The sequence below is a fragment of the Nannospalax galili genome, unplaced genomic scaffold (genome assembly GCF_000622305.1).
Source record: "Nannospalax galili isolate Female #2095 unplaced genomic scaffold, S.galili_v1.0 scaffold161, whole genome shotgun sequence".
Classification (NCBI taxonomy): Eukaryota; Metazoa; Chordata; class Mammalia; order Rodentia; family Spalacidae; genus Nannospalax; species Nannospalax galili.
In genome coordinates, this window is record NW_008348586.1 from 4,058,615 (window position 1) to 4,078,631 (window position 20,017).

The 20,017-nt window shown below is 47.3% G+C and overlaps 1 protein-coding gene and 1 long non-coding RNA gene across 3 annotated transcripts in view; one reads left to right on the plus strand and one right to left on the minus strand.

The window, feature by feature from the left end:
- The window catches only part of Sh3pxd2a (SH3 and PX domains 2A), a 240,031-nt gene that overhangs the window by 118,885 nt on the left and 101,129 nt on the right, over positions 1–20,017 (minus strand). For both annotated transcript variants that reach the window (XM_008845692.3, XM_029569679.1), the window contains exon 4: positions 9,592–9,668. In XM_008845692.3, the coding sequence (XP_008843914.2) occupies positions 9,592–9,668 (77 nt within the window). The remainder of the gene's footprint in view (positions 1–9,591; positions 9,669–20,017) is intronic.
- The window catches only part of LOC115072445, an 11,948-nt gene continuing 6,827 nt past the window's right edge, over positions 14,897–20,017 (plus strand). Inside the window, exons 1-2 of the long non-coding RNA XR_003851505.1 lie at positions 14,897–14,996; positions 17,627–17,689. This is a non-coding gene — a long non-coding RNA (uncharacterized LOC115072445). The remainder of the gene's footprint in view (positions 14,997–17,626; positions 17,690–20,017) is intronic.

Consider the following 20,017-nt stretch of genomic DNA (forward strand, 5'->3'; position numbering starts at 1 on the left):
TATATTTGTATTAATTCAACTGTGAACTTAGAAACTTGCAGCCACTTGTGAAAGGGATGTATTCTTGCTCTGCAGTGTTTTACTGAATATGTTAAAGCTGTAGTGAAATGCTTCTTCTAATCATGTAGTTATTAAAATTTTTTTTAAATGATTAAAAAAATAATAATTCTTCAAAGCATAAAAATTTGCTCCTTAATAATTAGTAGATGTGAAAAATATTACCATTGAAATCTACCTGATGACTTTATATCCATGCTCAGATGCCAAGGAGCTCAGAAAGTAACCGACTGTGACTAGTAATAATCGGATACATACAGATTAGAGATGCATGCGCCAACATCTCAGTGTTAGTAGCAAAAACAATGAGTCTTTCTGCAAGGAGCAATATATTCTAAAATGAAATGGAGATCTTTTTTAAAGGTTAAAAACTCATTCAATTTTATGCCTTACAGGGCTTACACTGAGTTCAATATTGTATAACTGTATTAATTCAACTGTGAACTTAGAAACTTGCAGCCACTTGTGAAAGGGATGTATTCTTGCTCTGCAGTGTTTTACTGAATATGTTAAAGCTGTAGTGAAATGCTTCTTCTAAGTATGTGGTTATTAAATAAATAATTTTTAAAAAAGAACAGAAATGAATACTAAATGAGGGACTACTCTGTGCCAGGGACTGACCCAGGTGCCAGTTTCTCCAGCTACCTGGCAACAGTGAGGGCTTCTCAGTGTGTGGGGAAACAGGCTATGCTCTACTGTCTCACAGACAAGGATGACATGACCAGCCCTCAGGAGAGCATATCAAATGACGCATTGCCTGTTTATAATGGAGGTGCTGAGGGTTTTAGAAGGTGGCACTGTAAATAAGGTAAGTGGCAGAATCCACATCCCACGCTCAGAAAGTATGTAGGACGGGTGGAACCTGCTGCAAAGGGCTCATGTTCTCATTGAACACACAGGAAGGATGTTCTCCCCCTAGAAGGATGGAAGGGAAAAGAAAAGGTGATGGAGAGAGACAGAGGGACAGAGAAACAGGGAGGGAGGCAGGGAAGGAGAGAGAATGGGAAGAAAAAGAAGAGGGAGCAAGGGCTCCTGAGGAGAGCAGGGGTCTCAAGAGGGGTTTTTAAGGGCTTAAGCTGGGCAGAACTGGAAGGAAGCTATTACTAGGTTGGGCCTGTGTGTAGTAGTTGTCAAGATGACCTCAGAAAAGCAAGGGTGTAGAGGGCGTGTTTCAGCCAGTCCAGTGTGCCCTGGACCCTATCAGGCACCCGTACCACTAAGAACAGAGAATGTTCTTCATGCTGACAGAGAACAGTGCTGGGGCAGAGGACGCGTGGGCCTCAGACAAAGAAGCCTTTCGGTGGAATGATAGTGGCATCCTGACTTAACAGGGAGCCTACAGGGAGCTTGTTAAGGGCTTGTCCTGATTGCCAGGAAACAACAGAGGCTCCCAGCCTGGAGTTGCTTCCTTGAGTCGCGCCAAGCCCAGTTCTAGCCAAAACCACTTGGCAAGAGAGGCTGGTGCTGAGCAGACTGTCCCCAGGCCATGCCGAAAGTGACAGTCAGAACAGGGAAACTTGAGCCTGCGAAGCCAGGGGAGGGAGGAGTGCCCCAGCTCAGGTCTGGGCTCTGCCAGTGGACGTTCATAGTGCATGTCATGTGGGAGTGAAGCAGAGCAGACCTGGATTGGAGTCTTGCCTCAGCACTTCACAGGCTGGGTGATCCTGAATGCCTTATCTGCCCTCTCTAAGCTCAGCACATTGGATTTGATATTATAACTATCACCTATTAAGAAGAGGTGATGAATCTGAGGAGCCGAGCACATTGCTTGGCTCTGAGCAATTGCTTGGTATTATTATGGTCTAGGTAAGAGGCAAGAGCCTTGGAATGGGAGTCAGTAGCCCTGATTCTAGTCCTAGCTCTGCATTTGCCTATTTGCTGTGTGACCCTGGGCAGCTCACTTCATCTCTCTGGCTGTCAATTTTTCCAGGATGAAAAAGACTAACTCTGGAATCCCAAAGTAGAATGACTTCCATGGGCACATGGAAATAGTGCCAGGAGAGTCCTGCATCCTGGCCTTGGCTATCACCGTGATCATTAGCATAACAAAGCCTCGGAGAAGTCTGGCAGGAACTTTGCTGAGGCCAGTGTTTACCAGCAATACAACATTCTAGGGGTCTGACTCATTCAGTCTATCACATCAACTCAGAGATGGGCATGTGCTGGATAGCTTCAGTTGTCAACCTGACACACCTGGGAAGAGGGAATTTCCTGGTTCATACTGACCTTTGAATAAGTCTGTGAGGAATTTTTCTTGATTGGTGAGTGATGTGGGAGAACCCAACTCACTCTGGGTGGTGCCACCTCTGGGCAGGTGGTCCTAGGTTGTATAAGAAAGCAGGCTGAGCATGGGCCAGAGGAGCAAGCCAGTAAGCAGGGTTCCTCCATTGTCTCTGCTTCTGCTCCTGTCTCCAGGTTCCTGCCCTGACTTCCCTCAGTGGAGGACTGTCACTGGGAAGTGTAAGATGAAATAAACCCTTTCCTCCCCAACTTGCTTTTTTGGTCAGTGTTTCGTCACAGCAATGGAAATCAAACCAGAACAGGGCATTACTACGCTTCTAATTTTATATAAGACACTATAGCCCAGAGAAGTTAAATAAGTCCCCTAAGGCCACCCAGTAAGTACATAGCAACACTTTGTCAGTGGGCAGTGTCAAGATCCCTGGCCCTCTGCCTCTAGCATTCTTTACAGGGGTCTGCTGCACAGCAAGAACAGACCAGATCCACCCTGAAGATCTTGCTTAAGGGTCAGTGAGCAGAGTCGGTGAGATCATCTGTCTGACCTATCACTCTGACAGCCTTTCTATAGGGTATGACTGGTGAGATCTGTGCTGGCCAATGATGAATGAGTCTGACCTCATATATCTTGTGTAAAAGCAGAGGGAGTAAGTAGGGGTGCAGGTAGGAGGAGAGGAAAAGGTGAGGTCCTGCCTTTGGGCTACTCAGATACCAGTCCCTGCAGGGTGTCTGCTGAATGGCTCTGCCCCCTTCCAGTTCTGCCTTTCAGTGAATGATTGGTGAAGAGTGGCTTCATTCTAGGGGAAATACCAGGGGCACAGGGTTCCTAGGCGGAGGGACTGAGTTGCCCCAGTTTAACAATTGGCTGGCCTTACCAGTGTCCCTCTTTTCCAGTCCTACCTATTCCATAGGCTCTAGGTCTAGCCCACATTCCCAGACTGATTTCTTAAACACCCAGTGTCTGGGCAGATAAGGTGGACTGAAGAGGGAGAGGCGCTGTGTGTCTGACACCTCCGTTCAGACATGGGGAATTCAGGAGGCATAGGAGGGGCCCTGGCTGACTTATCAGACACTGCTTCCCTGAATCCCACCACACTAGGGTGGGTGGAAGAGCCACATGGGAGCTGCAGTTTCACAGTGGCCTCCCACTGTGTCCCCACCTCAATCCTGGGACTGCCTCTGACTTGCCCAGATCAGCCTCCAGAAAGCTGGGGGCTCACAGATAAGGTGAACTTCTGCAAATCATGGTATCTCAAACACAAACCCCCCCACCCCCTTATCTGGAACAAAGTCCCATATAGCCAGGGCTGGCTTGAACTCCTGGTCCTCTTGCTGCCACCTCCCAGATGCTGACACCCTGGCTATATGGGACTTTTTTCTGACAAGGTCTCGTTATGTGGTCCAGGTTTGTTTTGCATGCTCAGCACTGAAGTAGCCACTCATTTCGAAACATACATAGTGTCTAACGCTTGGTGGCAACTGAAGTCATTTCACAAGGGATCCTAGGACTCTGGTTCTGAAGGATATGTCACCCTCTGAGGTTTCTCTCTGGGTATCTTCTCATCTTGTCAGCAGACAGTGGCTAGGCACCCCTTGAGGAGACAGTTTCCTGACTGCTATTGAAGACAAGAAGGCAGAATTGGCCCCAAGGGTCTTCACCACTTGGGAGGATGGACACCTAGATGCTACTGTACCATAGAGGACAATGCCCAAAGCAGAGGAGCCCCCCCACCCAGGAGTGTGGGACAGCATAGGCCAGCTTCCCCAGAGCCAAAAGTCTTTTCTAAGGGCCACTGTGGAGCTGAATGTCCCTAGAGGTGGACTAGCTGAGGCCAAGTGGGGCCTGGGGGAAGGCAGGTGCTGAGGAGAGGCCCACAGAGCAATGGGCTGAGATGACTCTGCTGTTACCAGTGGCAGCAGGCATGCCATATCCAGAGACTCTAAGGAGAAAGGGGTCATAAGCAACTTTCTCCTGGGTTGAAAACACCCTTTCTGGCCTGTCAGAGAAATGGACAGAGAGAAGACGAAGGGTGGAGGGGGAGCATGGTGGAGGGGGAGCATGATCTCCTTCACTAAAGCACTCTTCCCCAGGCACTTCCTCAGAGCCAGAACCACAAGACTGAGGTCACCCTCTCTGAAGTGGAGAGCCAATAATGGGATGTGGTGGAGAAACTTCACAGTAGGACACAGAATACTTGGAACTAAGAATTGCAACCATGTAATCTGGGAAGTGGGTCTAAAGCGGGTGGGTCTGGTAGATGCAGAGGGAGGATCTGGAGAGCCACAGCACGCCCATGCTAATCTTGGTGGGCTCTGGCTTTCTGCCCACCCCTGACTGCACCGTCCCCTCACCCCTAAAAGCAAGTATGCCACAGACAGTATAGAAACATGCTCAGCTGATGAGGCAGCAAAAATGTTCTGGTCACACACACCAGGAGACAGGGACTTGGATAAATGCCATGACCATGTCATAGGTGAGACACCATTCTCCAACAACCTCCCTTCCACACATAGCTCCCACTGGGACACTTATTTATTTCCCAGACAAACACTACAAACAGGTCTCACCCTCAGAGTAAGTGGAATCCCCTGTGAACTTGTGAGCCCAAACTCCCATGGCACAACTCAGGCCTGTCAGCTAGATGAAAGCCTGCAACTTATGAAGGCTCCACCTATTACACAGCAACCGCTTCGCCCTGTTGCGCATGGCGAATTAATTTACAGAGTTGAAGAAATGCCTTTGGAGCCCCTTGATAGACCCCTGGCCCTCAAGTGCCACATAAAACAATTACTGGCTGGTGTCTGGGAAATTTTCCATCCAATCTGCTCCACGTACATTTTTTAAAAATAATGAATTTTGAGCTGTGAAATTTCCTTTTTAATTTTTTAAAAATTATTTTTTAAATTTATTATTTTTATTTTATATGTATGAGTACATAGCCTGCATGCATGTAAGTGCACCCATGTCATGCAGTACCTGAGGAGGTCAGAAAAGGGTGCCAGATTCCTCTGAAACTGGAGTTAAGTACGATTGTTAGCCACCGCGTGGGTGCTGGGAACTGAACCCAGGTCCTCTGCAAGAGCAGTCAGTGCTCTTAACTGCTGAGCCATCTCTCCAGCTCCTAATTTATTTATTTTGATTTTAAATATATGAATGTTTTGCCTGCATGTACTTGCCCTGCAGTAACCTCAAAGGCTAGAAGAGGGCATTGAATCCCTCGAGACTGGAGTTCTAGATGGTTGTTAGTCACCATGTGGGTGCTAGGAACTGAAATTGGGTCCTCTGGAAGAGCAGACAGTGCTCTTAACCATTGAGCCATCTCTTCAGCCCCTGAAATCACCTTTCAAAGAGAAATGGCTGGCCATTGTGGCAGAGTACCCATTGCAAAGTCAGACTTTCCATATCTGTATACAGCCAGCCTCACAATTTTGGGTGCTCCCACATTGCCTGGTAAGTCTGAGGAAGCAGATGTTGGCCAGCCAAGCCAAGCTGGATATGCAGGAGACTGTAAATAAGGACTTCAGAACTCTACATGGTGTGTATCTAAGGTCAGGAAGCTAGGTGTGGTGACATGCACCTGCCATCTCAGCACTTAAAAGGCTAAGGTAGGGGTTTCTTAAGAGTTTGAAGTTACCACTGGTTACATAACAAGGCTCTGACTCAAAAATCAAACAAACAAAAGGACAGGGACAGACAAAGTCTAGCTGTGGAGTGGACTACACATGGGGCAGGCATGAAGTTGGCTGTGGTGGCAGTGACACTGAGTGGTCACAGACCATACCATCTGATGGTAGAGCTGTGGAAAGCGCTACTGAGTGGCTGTGAGCATAGGTCACTGCTAGCATATCCCACTGACCTCGGAAGGGTCAGTGGGCCTCTCAGACAACTGGAGTATAGAGCCCAGTATTCTAATGCAGCAGAATTACAGACCAGTCTGCAGGATCCCTGCTCTGGCATATTCACAGAGTGAAGTCCTGCCTGAGAGATGCCTATCAGATGATGAACCCCTGACCCAGTCAGCAGTCCTGCTCTGACCCACTCCCATCCATGCTAAACAGGTTAGGAGGCCCTCTCCTAGCAGACCCCACTTCAGTGGCTCTCCTGCTGCCAGTAGCACTTGAGAGCATTCGAAGTGTGACCCGAGGAGACAAGATGCTATCTGTTTCCTCCTCTGAGTCTCAGTCAACTACAGATACCTGGGGTCCCCAGCTCAGGAGGCAGACTGATTCAAGTCAGCTGCAAAGGCTTTCTCTTGCCTCTGTCCTACCTCCATTAGCTTTGCCCATCTATTTAACTTCTTGGAAAAGGAGTAAAAAGCAATAAAAACTTGGATGCAGCTGTCAGTTTAACTAGAAACAATGAATGTCCTTTAAAGAGAAAAGACATTTTTGACCTGAAGAGGGATATCTAGCTGAGGGCTGTTCATCATGGGTCATCCTTTACACAGCTGAACATGTGACCCAAGTTGACATGGGTTTACCAGACAGTATAGGGGATGACTTGTCTTCCTGGAAGCTAGGGGATGGTAGTTAACAACTTGGCTCTGATGTAAACATCTGTGGGATTGGTTATTTATTAATTATTTAGAAACAAGGTCTCATGTAGCCCAGGTTGGTCTCAAACTCATTATATAGCTGAGGATAGCCCTGGGATTATAAGCGTGTGCCACTATACCCAACCTGATTTAAATATTTGTGTTGCTAAGAATGACTCAGGACTATAAAATATTAAAATAGAAAAGAACCTTACCAGGAAGAGCTCAGTGGGGGATATTTGTGAGGTCACTGGACACTGCTATGCATTCTCCCACTCAATGCCTGGGAGACAGTGGTTTTCAATCCCATTTGTTCAAAGTCATACAGTTTGTGAGTGGGGCTCTGGGATTAGACCCCGGTTCTTTTTGTTCTAATATGCCTGAGACAGTCCAGGATGGCCTCAAACTTGGGCCATCTTCCACCCTGTCTCAGCCTCCCAAGTGCCAGGATTATTGATGTCACCATGCCCAGTCTCTCTGGGATTCTCTCTCTCTACAGTGTCTGCGTGTCTATGCATGTGTGTGTGCCCATGTGCACTTGTGGAGACCTGAGAAGGACATCAAGTTGGGTGTCCTGTTCTATGTATCTATGTATCACTCTGCCTTATTCCCTTGAGACAGGGTTTCGAGATAAATCTGGAACTTGCTGTTTTTTTCCTGGCTGGGCTGGCCGGCCAGGGATCCTCCTGTCTCTGCTCTCTTCAGTGCTGGAGTTGAGGTGTATGAAGTCTCACCTGGCTTTGTACTGGGTGCTAGAGATCCACACTCAGGTTCTTAGCTTGCGCTTATAATAAGCACACTTGCCTATTGAGCCATCTCCCCAGTCCCTCCTTGGGATTATTTTTTAAAAACACTTTTTCTTTTGGTCTTTTTGAGACAGGACTCCGTGTAGCCCCAGCTGTCCTGGAACTCACTATGTAGACCAGGCTGGCCTTGAACTCACAGAGAGCCACCTGCCTCTGCCTCCCGAGTGCTGGGATTAAAGGTGTGCACCACCACGCCCAGCCAAAAATGCTTTTTTAAAAAAATTACTTTATTATTTGATTGATTGATATGTATGTGCCCCATGCTTGTACCACAGTATGTGTGCAGGGGTCAGAGGATAACTTGCAGGAATGGATTCTCTCCTTCTGCTATGGGTCCCAGGGGTTGAACTTGTCAGGTTTGGCAGGAGGCACCTTTACCTGAGCCATCTTGCGCCATCTTGCTGTCCCCTTCCCTGGGATTCCTGAATCAGACCCCATAGTATCGAAACCTACTATGGGGTCTGATTTTTTTTTTTGAGATGCTGAGGATCAGACCCAGGGCTTTGGGCATGCTAAGCTCCACCACTGAGCTGTACCTTTAACACTTGGTTTTTTTGAGTCATGATATTGCTATGTACTCCGGGCTGGTTTTAGCTTCCTGAGTGCTAGATTACAACCATGTGCCACCATACCAGCTTAATGATAAAATTCTATTTTATTAAAGTCAGTGGGATCAGGAATAACAGCTGATTATTTAATGCCTTTTTTCATTTATTTGCTTATTTTTTATTATTTATTTCTGTATTTTTAGTTTATTCTTCAGTGCTAGGGACTGAACACAGGGCTTTGTACATACTAGGCGGTCTACCACTGCAACACCTCCAGCCCTTTATTTGCATTTAGTGTGTTTTTAAAAAATTTACATAAGCTGGGCATGGTGGTATACACCTTTAATCCCAGCACAGGGGAGGCAGAGGCAGGTAGATCTCTGTAAAACTGAGGCTAGCCTGGGGGTCCAGGCCAGCCGGGAGGGAGATCCTATCTAAAAAAAATTATTTGTTTATTTAATATAAATGTCTGTGCTCTGTAAGAATGGCAAAGGCACCTGTAGAAGCATTCCTCTGAGCCACACACCACACTGGTTCATGTCAGTGAACTCCACCCTCATGATAGGGGGACCACCCTCTTTCCTACTGGAAAGACATGAACACAGAGGCTTGGGGGTGCTAAATAAATTCATGAGGCTACATAGGGCTTTGAATCAACCAGTCTGGCCATCTATGTGCCAATGACACAGGTAGCTTCAGGACATTAAATGATAACATGTTGAGACCCCAAAACTCCGACCAACAAAACAAAACAAGCAGAAAGTCAAATAGGCTCGGGTTTATGACATCACTGTTGTTTCTGTCTGTAAATTTGCATCTATAAAGATGTACGTATAAGCCTGTAATCCTAGCACTTGGGAGGCAGGAGGATCGGGAGTTCAAGGTCAGCCTTTACTACATAATAAGTTTGAAGCTAGCCTAGGCTACTTGAAACCCTATCTCAAAAAACAAAGAGATGTACAAAGTAATGTATATATGGACAGTTATATCTAACAAGACTTATGTGAATAAACAAATGTGTATTCTGGATGCCACTGTATTCAGAACTGACTCCAACCATTCCTCTTAAGGAATTCAAAGAAACAGTCCTCCTGCCTTTAGCAAAATACTACCCATAGGATCCTGTCAGCACTTAGCTCCTAAGCTGGTAGAAGTGATTTAGTCCAGCATTTCCTAAACATGGCTACATTCCAAATGGAGCAGAGCCTTATCTGTGAACCCTAGACCCTCTGCCCCAGAGGGTGACCCAGTCCCAGGGGTGACCACTCCCAAGCAACATTCACTCCCCAACCTCAGCCAGGAAAAATCAGGCCCCTGGTGGATTTTGCATAGAGAACTTTCTTCACTGGCAGAAGGGGCCTGAGGCCAAGGTTCCAACTATCCCTCACCCCAAAACCCCAGCCTCACCCTGCAGTACTCATCGATGGGTTTCAGTCTCTTCACAGCAACGTCCCGGATGTGGCTTCTCCGGAAGAGGATCTTGCCTGGAAGAGAGAGGCTCCATGAGCAGGGCTAGTCTGACCAAAGCTGACTCAAAGATTCTCCCATTTTCCCTCCCCTTGGAGTCTCAGCATCTCAGCTGGTCACCACCTGTATCACCTCAGCCCACTGTCAACAAAGCAAGAAAGGAACTATCACCTCTCTGGGGGGACAGTAGGTGCCCGAAGTTGAGCACCCTGGGTCTCTCCCTGGAGGCTGCCATCTTGGGCTTCTATGAACAACCTGGCCAAGTCACCTTGTCTGGGTCTGTGGCAGGAACAATGCCCAATGTGGGGCATGGCTCTCTAGTGACCTCACAGGTAAATATGAAGAATGGTCCAACCCACATGCTGTTTTGTTTTCTGGCTCATCCCTCCTTGAGAACTTAGCATTCCTTTCTGCCAGCCAGGCAAGAATTCCTATTCTTAGTTTAGGTGGGTGACTATTTCCAGGGCGGGACAGGCAACACCAAAGGGATCATGGTTGTTCCAGCCTGACTATTCTCTGGCCTCTAAACACAAAGCCTACAGCCATTCAGGCTGGGACATCAGTCTACAGGTATGGGCAAGGCTTACAGGAAGTGCTCATCCCTCAGACCTTTTCTTACTCAGTCATGATGAACAAGTCAGTGTGTTCGGTCATGACGAATACACAACACATAGTCACATTCAATCATGAATATATCAATGCACAGTACTTTTCTACACCAGTAATTCAGCTGATCCTATCCTCAGAATCCCCACTCTAGGCATATACTAGGCAAACACTCTACTACTGAGCTCCATCCCCAGGCCAGCCTGTCAAATTCAGAATTTGAACTCACTGATCTGATGTTTGAGGCCTTACACATTGGCACTTCTGTACCCAGTGGATGTTAATGTCCAGGGTCAGTGACTGTCTCCTTTTCAGAAGGCCTTGCTTTAGGGTGTGCTCGAGATAATCTTCCTCTTTCTAGAATATATACAACACATTGTGCATTCCTAGAGCACTAGCTACATTCTGCTATGTGTTATAACATTGGTGACCCATCAAGGGGCCCATGGAGCCAGCAGGTGATGAAGGGCTCACCTAGAGTTATAACACCTATCTGTTGTCCCAATCTGTCCCTGATGTCCTCTGGAGAAGGCCTCCTCTATTGCCAGCAAGGCTGATGACACCCCCTGGCCAGGTAAGCCTGGTGACACAGCCTAATCAACCAGAACCACAGTGATTGGCTCAAGCATGGGCAGGACCCTCTGAGCCAAAGAGGAATAGCCCTGAGTCTTCTCTCTGCCAAAGTTTCTAACTTGGTTGGATGAAAGACTCGAGGCCCCAGGCCAACTTTATTATTGCTTGAGAAGAAAAAGAAAAAGAAAAATTGTGCCTGGCATAGGGTATATGCTCAGTAAATGCTTCTTGGGGGAACTGACAGAGTCAGACAGAGAGGGGCAGATTTCTTTGCTATTTCAGTAGCTGGATGTAGCTGTTTCCTGGGACTGGTGTAAAACTGTAACAGTCTCCTTTTATTTAAACTAGCTAGGGGGCTGGAGAGATGGCTCAGTGTTTAAGAGCACTGACTGCTCTTGCAGAGGACCCGGGTTTGAATCCCAGCACCCACATGGTGGCTATGAACCGTCCTTAACTCCAGTTCCAGGGGAATCCGAAGCCCTCTTCTGACCTCCACAGCATTGCAGGACATGGGTGCACTCACATACATGCAGGCAATATACTCATACACATAAAATAAAAATAATAAATAAAATAAACCAGTTAGATAGGGCTGGAGAGATCGTTCAGTGGTTAAGAGCACTGACTGCTCTTGCAGAGGACCTAGGTTCAGTTCTAGTACCCACACGGTGGTTAACAACCATCTATAACTCCAGTTCTAGTGGATCTGATGCCTTCTTCTGGCCTCATGGACACTACATGACACACATGTGCAGGCAAAACACTCATACACATTAAAAAAAATCAATTATACTTTCCTATCTGAGACCTGCATACTACCCTGATAGAGGCTATTACAGAGTTCCACAACTGGTCAAACACAGAGAATAAGTGTCTGTGAGATGACCAGCCCTAAGCAACACATCTACAACAGAACCTCTATACCTAAGGCTCATAGAACATAGCGGAACAGGGGTTAGAGAGAATACTAATGCATCTCTCAGCTCTCACCAGCGAAACTTCTCATGCAACATAGGGCAATGCACACAGAGGCCACAACTGGCATGAACGTAGAGAATAAGAGACTGCAGAGTGCATGTCCCGGATAGGACTCCTGTATTAAACCTCACCCAACCATGGCTCAGGGACCAATGCAGAAGAGGGAATAGAAAGAAAAATTGTAAAAGCCAGGATTGGTGCATGCTCATAAGGAAACAGAGTCTTCCAGGCCTCTGGGAATTTGCTCATATGAACTTAGAGCAATGGTAACAGCATGCACAAGACTCATTCAAACTCAATCTGATAAAAATCCAGCACAGAACTAGGGAAATGGGCAGCAGGCCACAAACTTAGTAAGGAACTATTGGCAGCTGATTACTGCTGGGTGAGAGAGTTGATCTTCTAAAGATCACTCCTTAAAGTCACTCCTTAAAAGGGAGTGACTCTAGATAGGCTGACTAGACTCCAGTGGATAAGCTCACACTGAGGGACATCTGGGTATACAAACTTGATTTGACAGGCCTTAACATATATGATAATGCATGAAATTTGGTAGGGGGAGGTTATATCAGGGTGCAGGTAGGGGAGGAGGGTCTAAATATGATTAAGATGGATTGTATGAAATGCAGAAAATTCAATAAAAATATACATTGAAAAAAAATCAATTAAAAAATAGTGGGGGCTAGAGAGATAGCTCAGCAGTTAAGAGCACTGGGTGCTCTTGCAGAGGACCTGGGTTTTGTTCTCAGCACCCACATGGCAGCTAACAACCATCTGAAACTCCAGTTCTAGGGGATCTGACACCCTCTTCTGACCTCCATAGGCATTGCATGACATCATTCACTTACATAAAATATTAAAAAAATAGTTGGAGATTGATATCATCATTTGGTTTCAAGCAGTCGGAATTAAGACCATGTCCACTGTCCATGAACAAATGTACAGACTGCAAGTTAACCCACTAGGTTTCTGCTGGGGTTCAAGTGAAGTACTAAGCAAGGCCATTGCCTTGGTTTAGGTTGTTCCCCAGCAGTAGTCAGAAACAAGGATTTTAGTGCAAGTCACCAGGGGGAAGGGAAGAAACAGTAAATACCATTAGGGGAAGGGAGGAGAGTAAGCCACAAAGGAGAAAGGGCAAGACAGTAGCTCTCTGTGGGCAGCTGGGGCCCAGTCCTGTTGGGTCACTGTAGGAAGCAACTAGAAGGCTCCTCAGGGGTCTCCCCTCTAAGGCCAAAGAGGCTGGGGTAGTTGGGGCATTGACCCAGTTCCCTCTTATCACTGAAAGCTGCTTTGGAGGGCATCTATTCTGCCACTTTAGCTTACGTGGGCTCCTTCGGGCAGAAAGCCCTGGTTGTTCCATAAAGCAGCCTTTGGCAGGGAAAAGGGCATAATGAGGGGGACCTTGTGTCATGTGAACAGAGTCTACAGTGACCTCTCACTTTCCTATCACTGCAGTACTAGTCATCAGCTCTGTCTAAAAGAGACGGGATCACCTAAGCACATCACGTGTATGACTTGATTCCCATTCACGTCTTATCTTTCCATACGCAGTGTACAGCTCATTCCCCGTCTGCTCATACGATCCATTTAGCATGGCCTAGCACACAGCAGGTGCTCAGTAAGTACCTGCTGGCATACTTACACCCCCGTCACACCTGAGCCTTTGTCTGAGCTCCCTTCCACTCATGCCCCCTGGAGTCAGTTTGTCCACCTCCAGATGACGAGTTGCAAAATCACCCAGACAAAAGAGCTCTACTGTGGGATTCCCTTGCAAAGGAGATAAAAGGTGATTAAGAGACTGGTGATGCCACTACTTGTGGAGGGACAATGTTTGGTGTCCTTGCCTCTTGTCCTATTATTCTTTTTGGTTGCCTGCCACTTTAAATATTTTATTTATCATTATTATTATCTTTTAAATTATATGTGTGTGAGTATAGTGCCTGCATGTAGGTAAGTGCACCCGTGTCGTGCAATGCCTGCAGAGGACAGAAAAGGTCATTGGATCCCCTGGAACTGGAGTTACCGACAGTTGTTGGCTGCCATGTGGGTGCTAGGATTCAAACCCGGGTCTTCTGCAAGAACAGTCAGTGTTCTTAACCACTGAGCCATCTCTCCAGCCCCGGTTGCCTGCTACTTTATTGCTCATATGTCAAGGAGCGTACGTGTGCAACTGTGGAGATGCTGTGTAAAAGCCATTGCTTTGTGTGCTGAGACTTCTCTCCGGACTGACAAAATGAGGGGTGGCCCTTAGCTGAAGTTCTGGGCTTCCAACCTGAGCCAGCTGTTTATCAGAGCAACCAGACTCTGTGATACCAGTAGTTTAGAGGTACCCAGCAGGACCCGGGAGGAACACATAGAGGAAATTAGGGCAGCCTAGAAAGAGGGACCTAGTGTACCAACCTGAGGGTAGCCTCACTCTCCAAAAGTGACACCCCCTACCCTTTCTCAATCTGTGAGAGTGAAAAGAGGGAGGGAAGGAGATAAGGAAGCCACCTGGGTGCCCCTCCTGGCCTGCATCTCCAAGTCAACTGCACTGCTGGCTAAGCCTTGTCTTCTAGGGATGTAAATGTTGCTCCTGAGTCAGAGCAGGTGATGAGACTAGTGAAGACAGAGAAGAGGTAACTCAGGTCTCTGGGAGGTACAGAGGTTTAGAGAAGGGAAGGACATGGAAAGTGGGGGAAGGGGAAGGCTTTATCTGATCAAAGCTTCCCTGGCTCCTGAGCACAGGCCCCGTTGACTGCTGTAAGCAAGGCCACCATTCCATGCGTGATACTGCGCAGCCCCTCCACAGGGCTCACAGGTCTGCTGCTCCAGTGTAAAATCATAGAGGAATTCAAGCACAAGTCAGCTCACAGCCTTTTGGAACCCCAATGGGGCTGCTCTCTTGAGCAATGTTTCTTTTCTATACTTGGGGTTTTGGCCCAGTCAGCCCACAGGGATGAGGAAGGGGAGGCCTGGAAGCGAGTCAATGGTCTTGACTTCTCCATGAGGAATCCAAACCGCACTGGGAAAGCCAAACCAGGGACCATATTAAAGGGAGAGAGGAAAAGGAGGAGGAGGGAAATCCCCATTAAGGAAGCTGAGACCACAGGGCATTAAAGGCTGCTTGTAAATGCACTGCAGCCCCTTTATGGCAGGCTTGGCTGCTGCTTCTCTTCAAAGCCATGGGATGCTGCCTCAGAAATACGGTATCACAGGGCAGATTACACTCAACCTGAAACAGACCCAACTCAGCAGGACTTAACTTGCTCCGGGAAGGGAGAAGGAAGCTGAAGAAACACAATGAGGTGGCAGCATCTGGACGTTAAGTGCAAGTCCCTCTTCCTGCCATCCAGGACTGGGCTGAGGGGCTGTAGGGACCAGTTAAGGAGCAGGTACCCCAGGTGAGAGTCCTGCATTCCAGCTATGCTGCCTTGCAGCGGGGTTCTCCTAACTGGGCCTCTGCACTCTCCACTGGAACCTGGTCTCCACAGCTGTTCCCTGAGGTGGATCTTCAGTAGGTTATGGGGCCCAAGAGAGGCAGAGGAGGGATGAATATTAGTGGTAGCTAAGGGCTTACTGTACTCTTACATATGCTATGCTAAGAGTTTCTTATTGAGGTTTCTTGATTAATCCCTGAAGCAACCTAAAGTACACACACACACACACACACACACACACACACGTGCGCGCGCTTTATTTATTTTTAAAATATTTTATTTACTTTTATTTTATGTGTATGAGTATTTTGCTTGAATGCATGTAAGCACAATACATGTGTGCAGAGCCCATAGAGGGCAGAAGGTGTCTGATCCCCTGGAACTGGAGTTACAGATGGCTTTTAGCTGCTGTGTGAATGCTGGGAATCAAACCTGGATCCTCTGGAAGAACAGTAAGGATTCTTAACCACTGAGACATCTTTCCAGGCCTATTTTATTTATTTTTATTTAATATGTATGAGTGTTTTGCCTGCATGTATATAACCGTACTACATGCATGCAATGCCCACAGAAGCCGGAAGAGGGAATCAGATCCCCTGGAATTGGAGTTACAAATGGTTGTTAGCTACCATGTGGGTGCCGGGAACTGAATCTGGGTCCTCTGAAAAAACAGCCAGTGCTCTTAACCACTTGCTGAGTCATCTCTCCAGACTCTTACTTACATTTTTTAAAAAAATATTTTATTTATTATTTTTATTTTGTAGGTATTCATGTATTACCTGCATGTGTATAAGTGCACCCACGTTGTGCAATGCCCAAATTCTTAACCACTGAGCCATCTCTCCAGCCCCGTTACTTACATATTTTTAAAAAATGTTTTATTATTTTTTATTTTTATGTGTATGCATATATTGCCTGCATGTAAGTAAGTGCACCTGTGTCATGCAATGCCCATGGAGGACAGAAGAGGCTGTCAGATCTCCTGGAACTGGAGTTACAGACAGTTGTTAGCTGCCATGTGGGTGCTAGGATTCAAACTTGGGTCTTCTGAAAGAACAGTCACTGTTCTTAACCACTGAGCCATCTGTCCAGCCCTACTTACATATTTTTAAGATTAAAAAAAATTTTTTTTAATTACATGTGTGTGTCTGTCTGTCGTCTGTCTGTGCATGCACTTGTGTACACAGGTGCCATGAGAGACCAGAAGAGAACATTCAGTCTCCTGGAACTAGAGTTACTGGTGGCTATGAGCTATGCATCAAGAACAGCAAGTACTCTTAATCACCGAGCCACCTCTCCAGGCCTTCCTTCCCCAAGGTCTTAAGTACCACAATGAGGGCTTTGATTTCATTCTGAGGTTAGGGGGAATGTGGGTGTTTAGGAGGTAGTCCCTAGTCACAGCCTCCAGAGCTTTTTATGAAAAGTGATTCCTTTGCCCCAGTAAGAGCCAGGGAACCAGAGGCCTAGAACAGCAGAAAAAGCAGACACAGCACCACTGGCAAGAGACCCCATCCCAGCCTTCGGAGAGCTCTGTAGTAAACCCCAGGAGTTAGGTGTGTTCTATAAGCAGGCCATTACCAGGTCCGTGAGACAATAGGAGGATACTAGCTGTAGGAGGATACTAGCTGACTATACTGGTGATAAGAGAGGGCCATCCATAGGACAACTATGGGCTGATGGGATGGTCCATCCCTGGAAAGAATAATGTCAGTGGGACATGGTGGCATGCACCTTTAGTCCCAGCTGCTCAGGAGGTTGAAACAAGAGATCACTCAAGTCCACAAGTTTGAGATCAGTGTGACCCATCTCAAAGAAAGAAAAGAGATAAATGGTGGCTACCCATGCGTGTATAACTCCTCTTCCCGTTTTTTGAGACAGGTTCTCATGTAGCCCAGTGGCCTGGAACTTACTTTGTATGTTACCACACCCAGTTTATGTGTTGCATGCTAGGAAGTACTCCACCAACTGAGCTACACTTGGCCCCCTTTTCCAACTCCCAGGACTTCCACACATTCAAGAAAACAGACTTGCAAAAGCCCACTGTTTTACAATGGACTGAAACTAACTCTCAGCTGTGTGTGATGGTGCATGAACTGTAACCCCAGCACTGGGACAGCTGAGGCAGGAGGATTGCCATGAATTCTAGGCCAGCCTGGGCTACAGAATGAGACCCTGTTTTAAAAGAAAAACAAACTATAATGCCACTGTTGCCATAGCACTTACAGCTAGAGGAAGCTCCATGGCATCTCAGAGGGAGAAACAATTTCAGGTCCCAGAGCCAGGCTGAAGGGAGCAAAATGTTTTAAAATCTAGGACCACCCAGCTGGAGGCTGGCTGTGACACCACTGTGGTCCTGGACACCTTATGCTTCCTGAATGTCGGCTTTCTCATCTACCCAGCAGGACCACAGTCTGGAAAATGGATTGGAAGAAGCGCATGGCACACAAGGCTGTCATTACAAGGTGAGGTCAAGTTACTGGGTATCTATCTGATCAATGGTCTGTCTAGGTCCTATAGTCTTCCTTCCTTCCTTTCTTTCCTCCCTTCCTTCCTCCCTCCCTCCCTCCCTTCCTCTCCCTCGCTGTTGTTCTTTTGAGCCAGGCTGCCCTCAAACCTCTGGGTTCAAGTCATCATCCTGTCTCAGTCTCCCCAGCAGGTAGATACACACCACTGTACCCAGCTCATTCTGTTTTGATTCCTTATCTTCCCCTGTCCCATTCCCAATCTACTTCCACCAGCCAGAATGAATTTTTTGTTGTTGTTGTGTTGGCTGCTGTTGAGACAGGGTCTCACTCTGTGGCCCAGGCTAGAGCTCACTATGTAGCCTAGGCTTGCTTTGAACTTGGTAATCCTCCTGTCTCAGCCTCACAAGTGCTGAGATTATAAGTCTGTGTCACCATGCCTAGCTTCAGAATTATATATATATAATTTTTTTTAATTTAATTTTTTTTTGGTCTTTTTGAGACAGGGTCTCCCTGTAGCCCCAGATGTCCTGGAACTTACTATGTAGACCAGGCTGGCCTTGAATTCACAGAGATCCGCCTGCCTCTGCCTCCTGAGTGCTGGGATTAAAGGTGTGCACCACCACACCCAGCCAGAATAATATTTTTTATTTAAATTTTTTTTTTTTTTTTACATTTGTTTATTGTGGAGGTCAGAGGACAACTGTCAAGAGTCAGTTCTCTCCTTCCAGGGATTGAACTCAGATCATCAGGCTTGGCAGCAAGTGCCTTTTCCTGCTGAGCCATTTCACCAGTCCCAGAATAACATTCTTAAAACCTAACTCTTGCTTAAAGCTTTCAGTGAGTGCCCAGGGCACTGAGGATAAAACTTTGTTTTTCTGTGCCTGCAGGCTATGAAGGCACTGGTTCTTGCCTTCTTGGGAAATCATCTCCCATCACACTGCCCTCTCCTGTGCCCATGCCACAACACAGCCCTGATTCAGCCTCAGGGCCTTGCGCACTCTGCCCTCTTTCTCCAAGTCCTGCTCCTGCTGCCCTTTGCACAGCTTAAGCCTTCCAGTCTTTGGATTTCATAGTAAATGTCACCTCACTGGGCAGGGCACTTGGAACACAGGAATTCTTTCCCCTGTCTCCCAGGCCTGGATGGTTTCCCTCCCACTGCATACCACCACTGGTAATGCTTAGACTGAGCTCTCTTCATAGGATTCCTGCAGAACAGAATGCAAGCACAATGCTGGCCGATGTGTCCTTGGGCCCAGCTTTGCAAACAGCAGGCCACTGACTTGTACTGAATGGAGTCAATGCCCTAGTATGTGTTCACAGTCTTGCTCTGGGTACCTCTCTCATTCACGCACTTGTGTATGTGCACACACACTTTGAGGTTATAAGCTCATCTCACACTGAGGCTGCCATCTCTGACGCAAGGGCTGGACTCATCCTGCAGGACCCAGACAGAGTGGGGCCAGAGAGCGTGGTTAAGGCAGAGGCTGGCACTGGGGCCAAGTGTCTCTGCTCAGCTCCTCCTGGGCATGGGTGTGGTGGGCAGTGGCTCGGCCTCCCAGTGGGAGCTGGGGATAAAGGGCCCCATTCAGCCTGGTTGCCCTCAGCTCTGCCCCTGCAGGGAGCAGTTCTCAGAAAGGGGGTGGAGGGATACTGGCCAAAGCCTCCTGGCTGCCTCTCCCTGTGGTATGGGTCACAGTGTGTGAGGCAGCTGGGCCAGGTACCAGGCTTCCAAGGCTCAGAGGATCACAACGGAAAGGCCTAGCCTTCCATGGCAAGGGATGGCAGTGGTCCTGGCTCAGCAGTGACCTGAAAGGCCTTTGTTCAGTATTGATGCTCTGAGCAAAGGAAAATCTCCAAATTCCCCAATGCAGAGAAACCACAGGATCACAGACTCAGCTAGGCCAGCCAGAGTGGAGTCTGCCTGGCTGTCCTGGGATGGACACCATCCTGAAAACCTGCTGTTTTGAGTTTTGACTCAGATGGCAGAACTGAGCCCAATCAACTCTGTTCAGAAACTTCCTACCCATGAGATTCCACTCCCTCCTGTAATGATAGAGAAGATGGGCCAGGCAGCTAAGCATGACCCCCATATTTTCTATTAATTGTTATTTGAACTTCATGGCCACCTATAATGTAGACACTGGGTACTGCAGTCAATTTTATAGATGGGTAAACTGAAGTTCAAAAGTTTGAGTGACCTGCTCCATCTAGACCACACTCTAGTAAGGGGTTGAGCTGGGATTTGATATTTTCATATTCTCTCTCTCTCTCTCTCTCTCTCTCTCTCTCTCTCTCTCTCTCTCAGTCCCCCGCCCCAGACTGAAG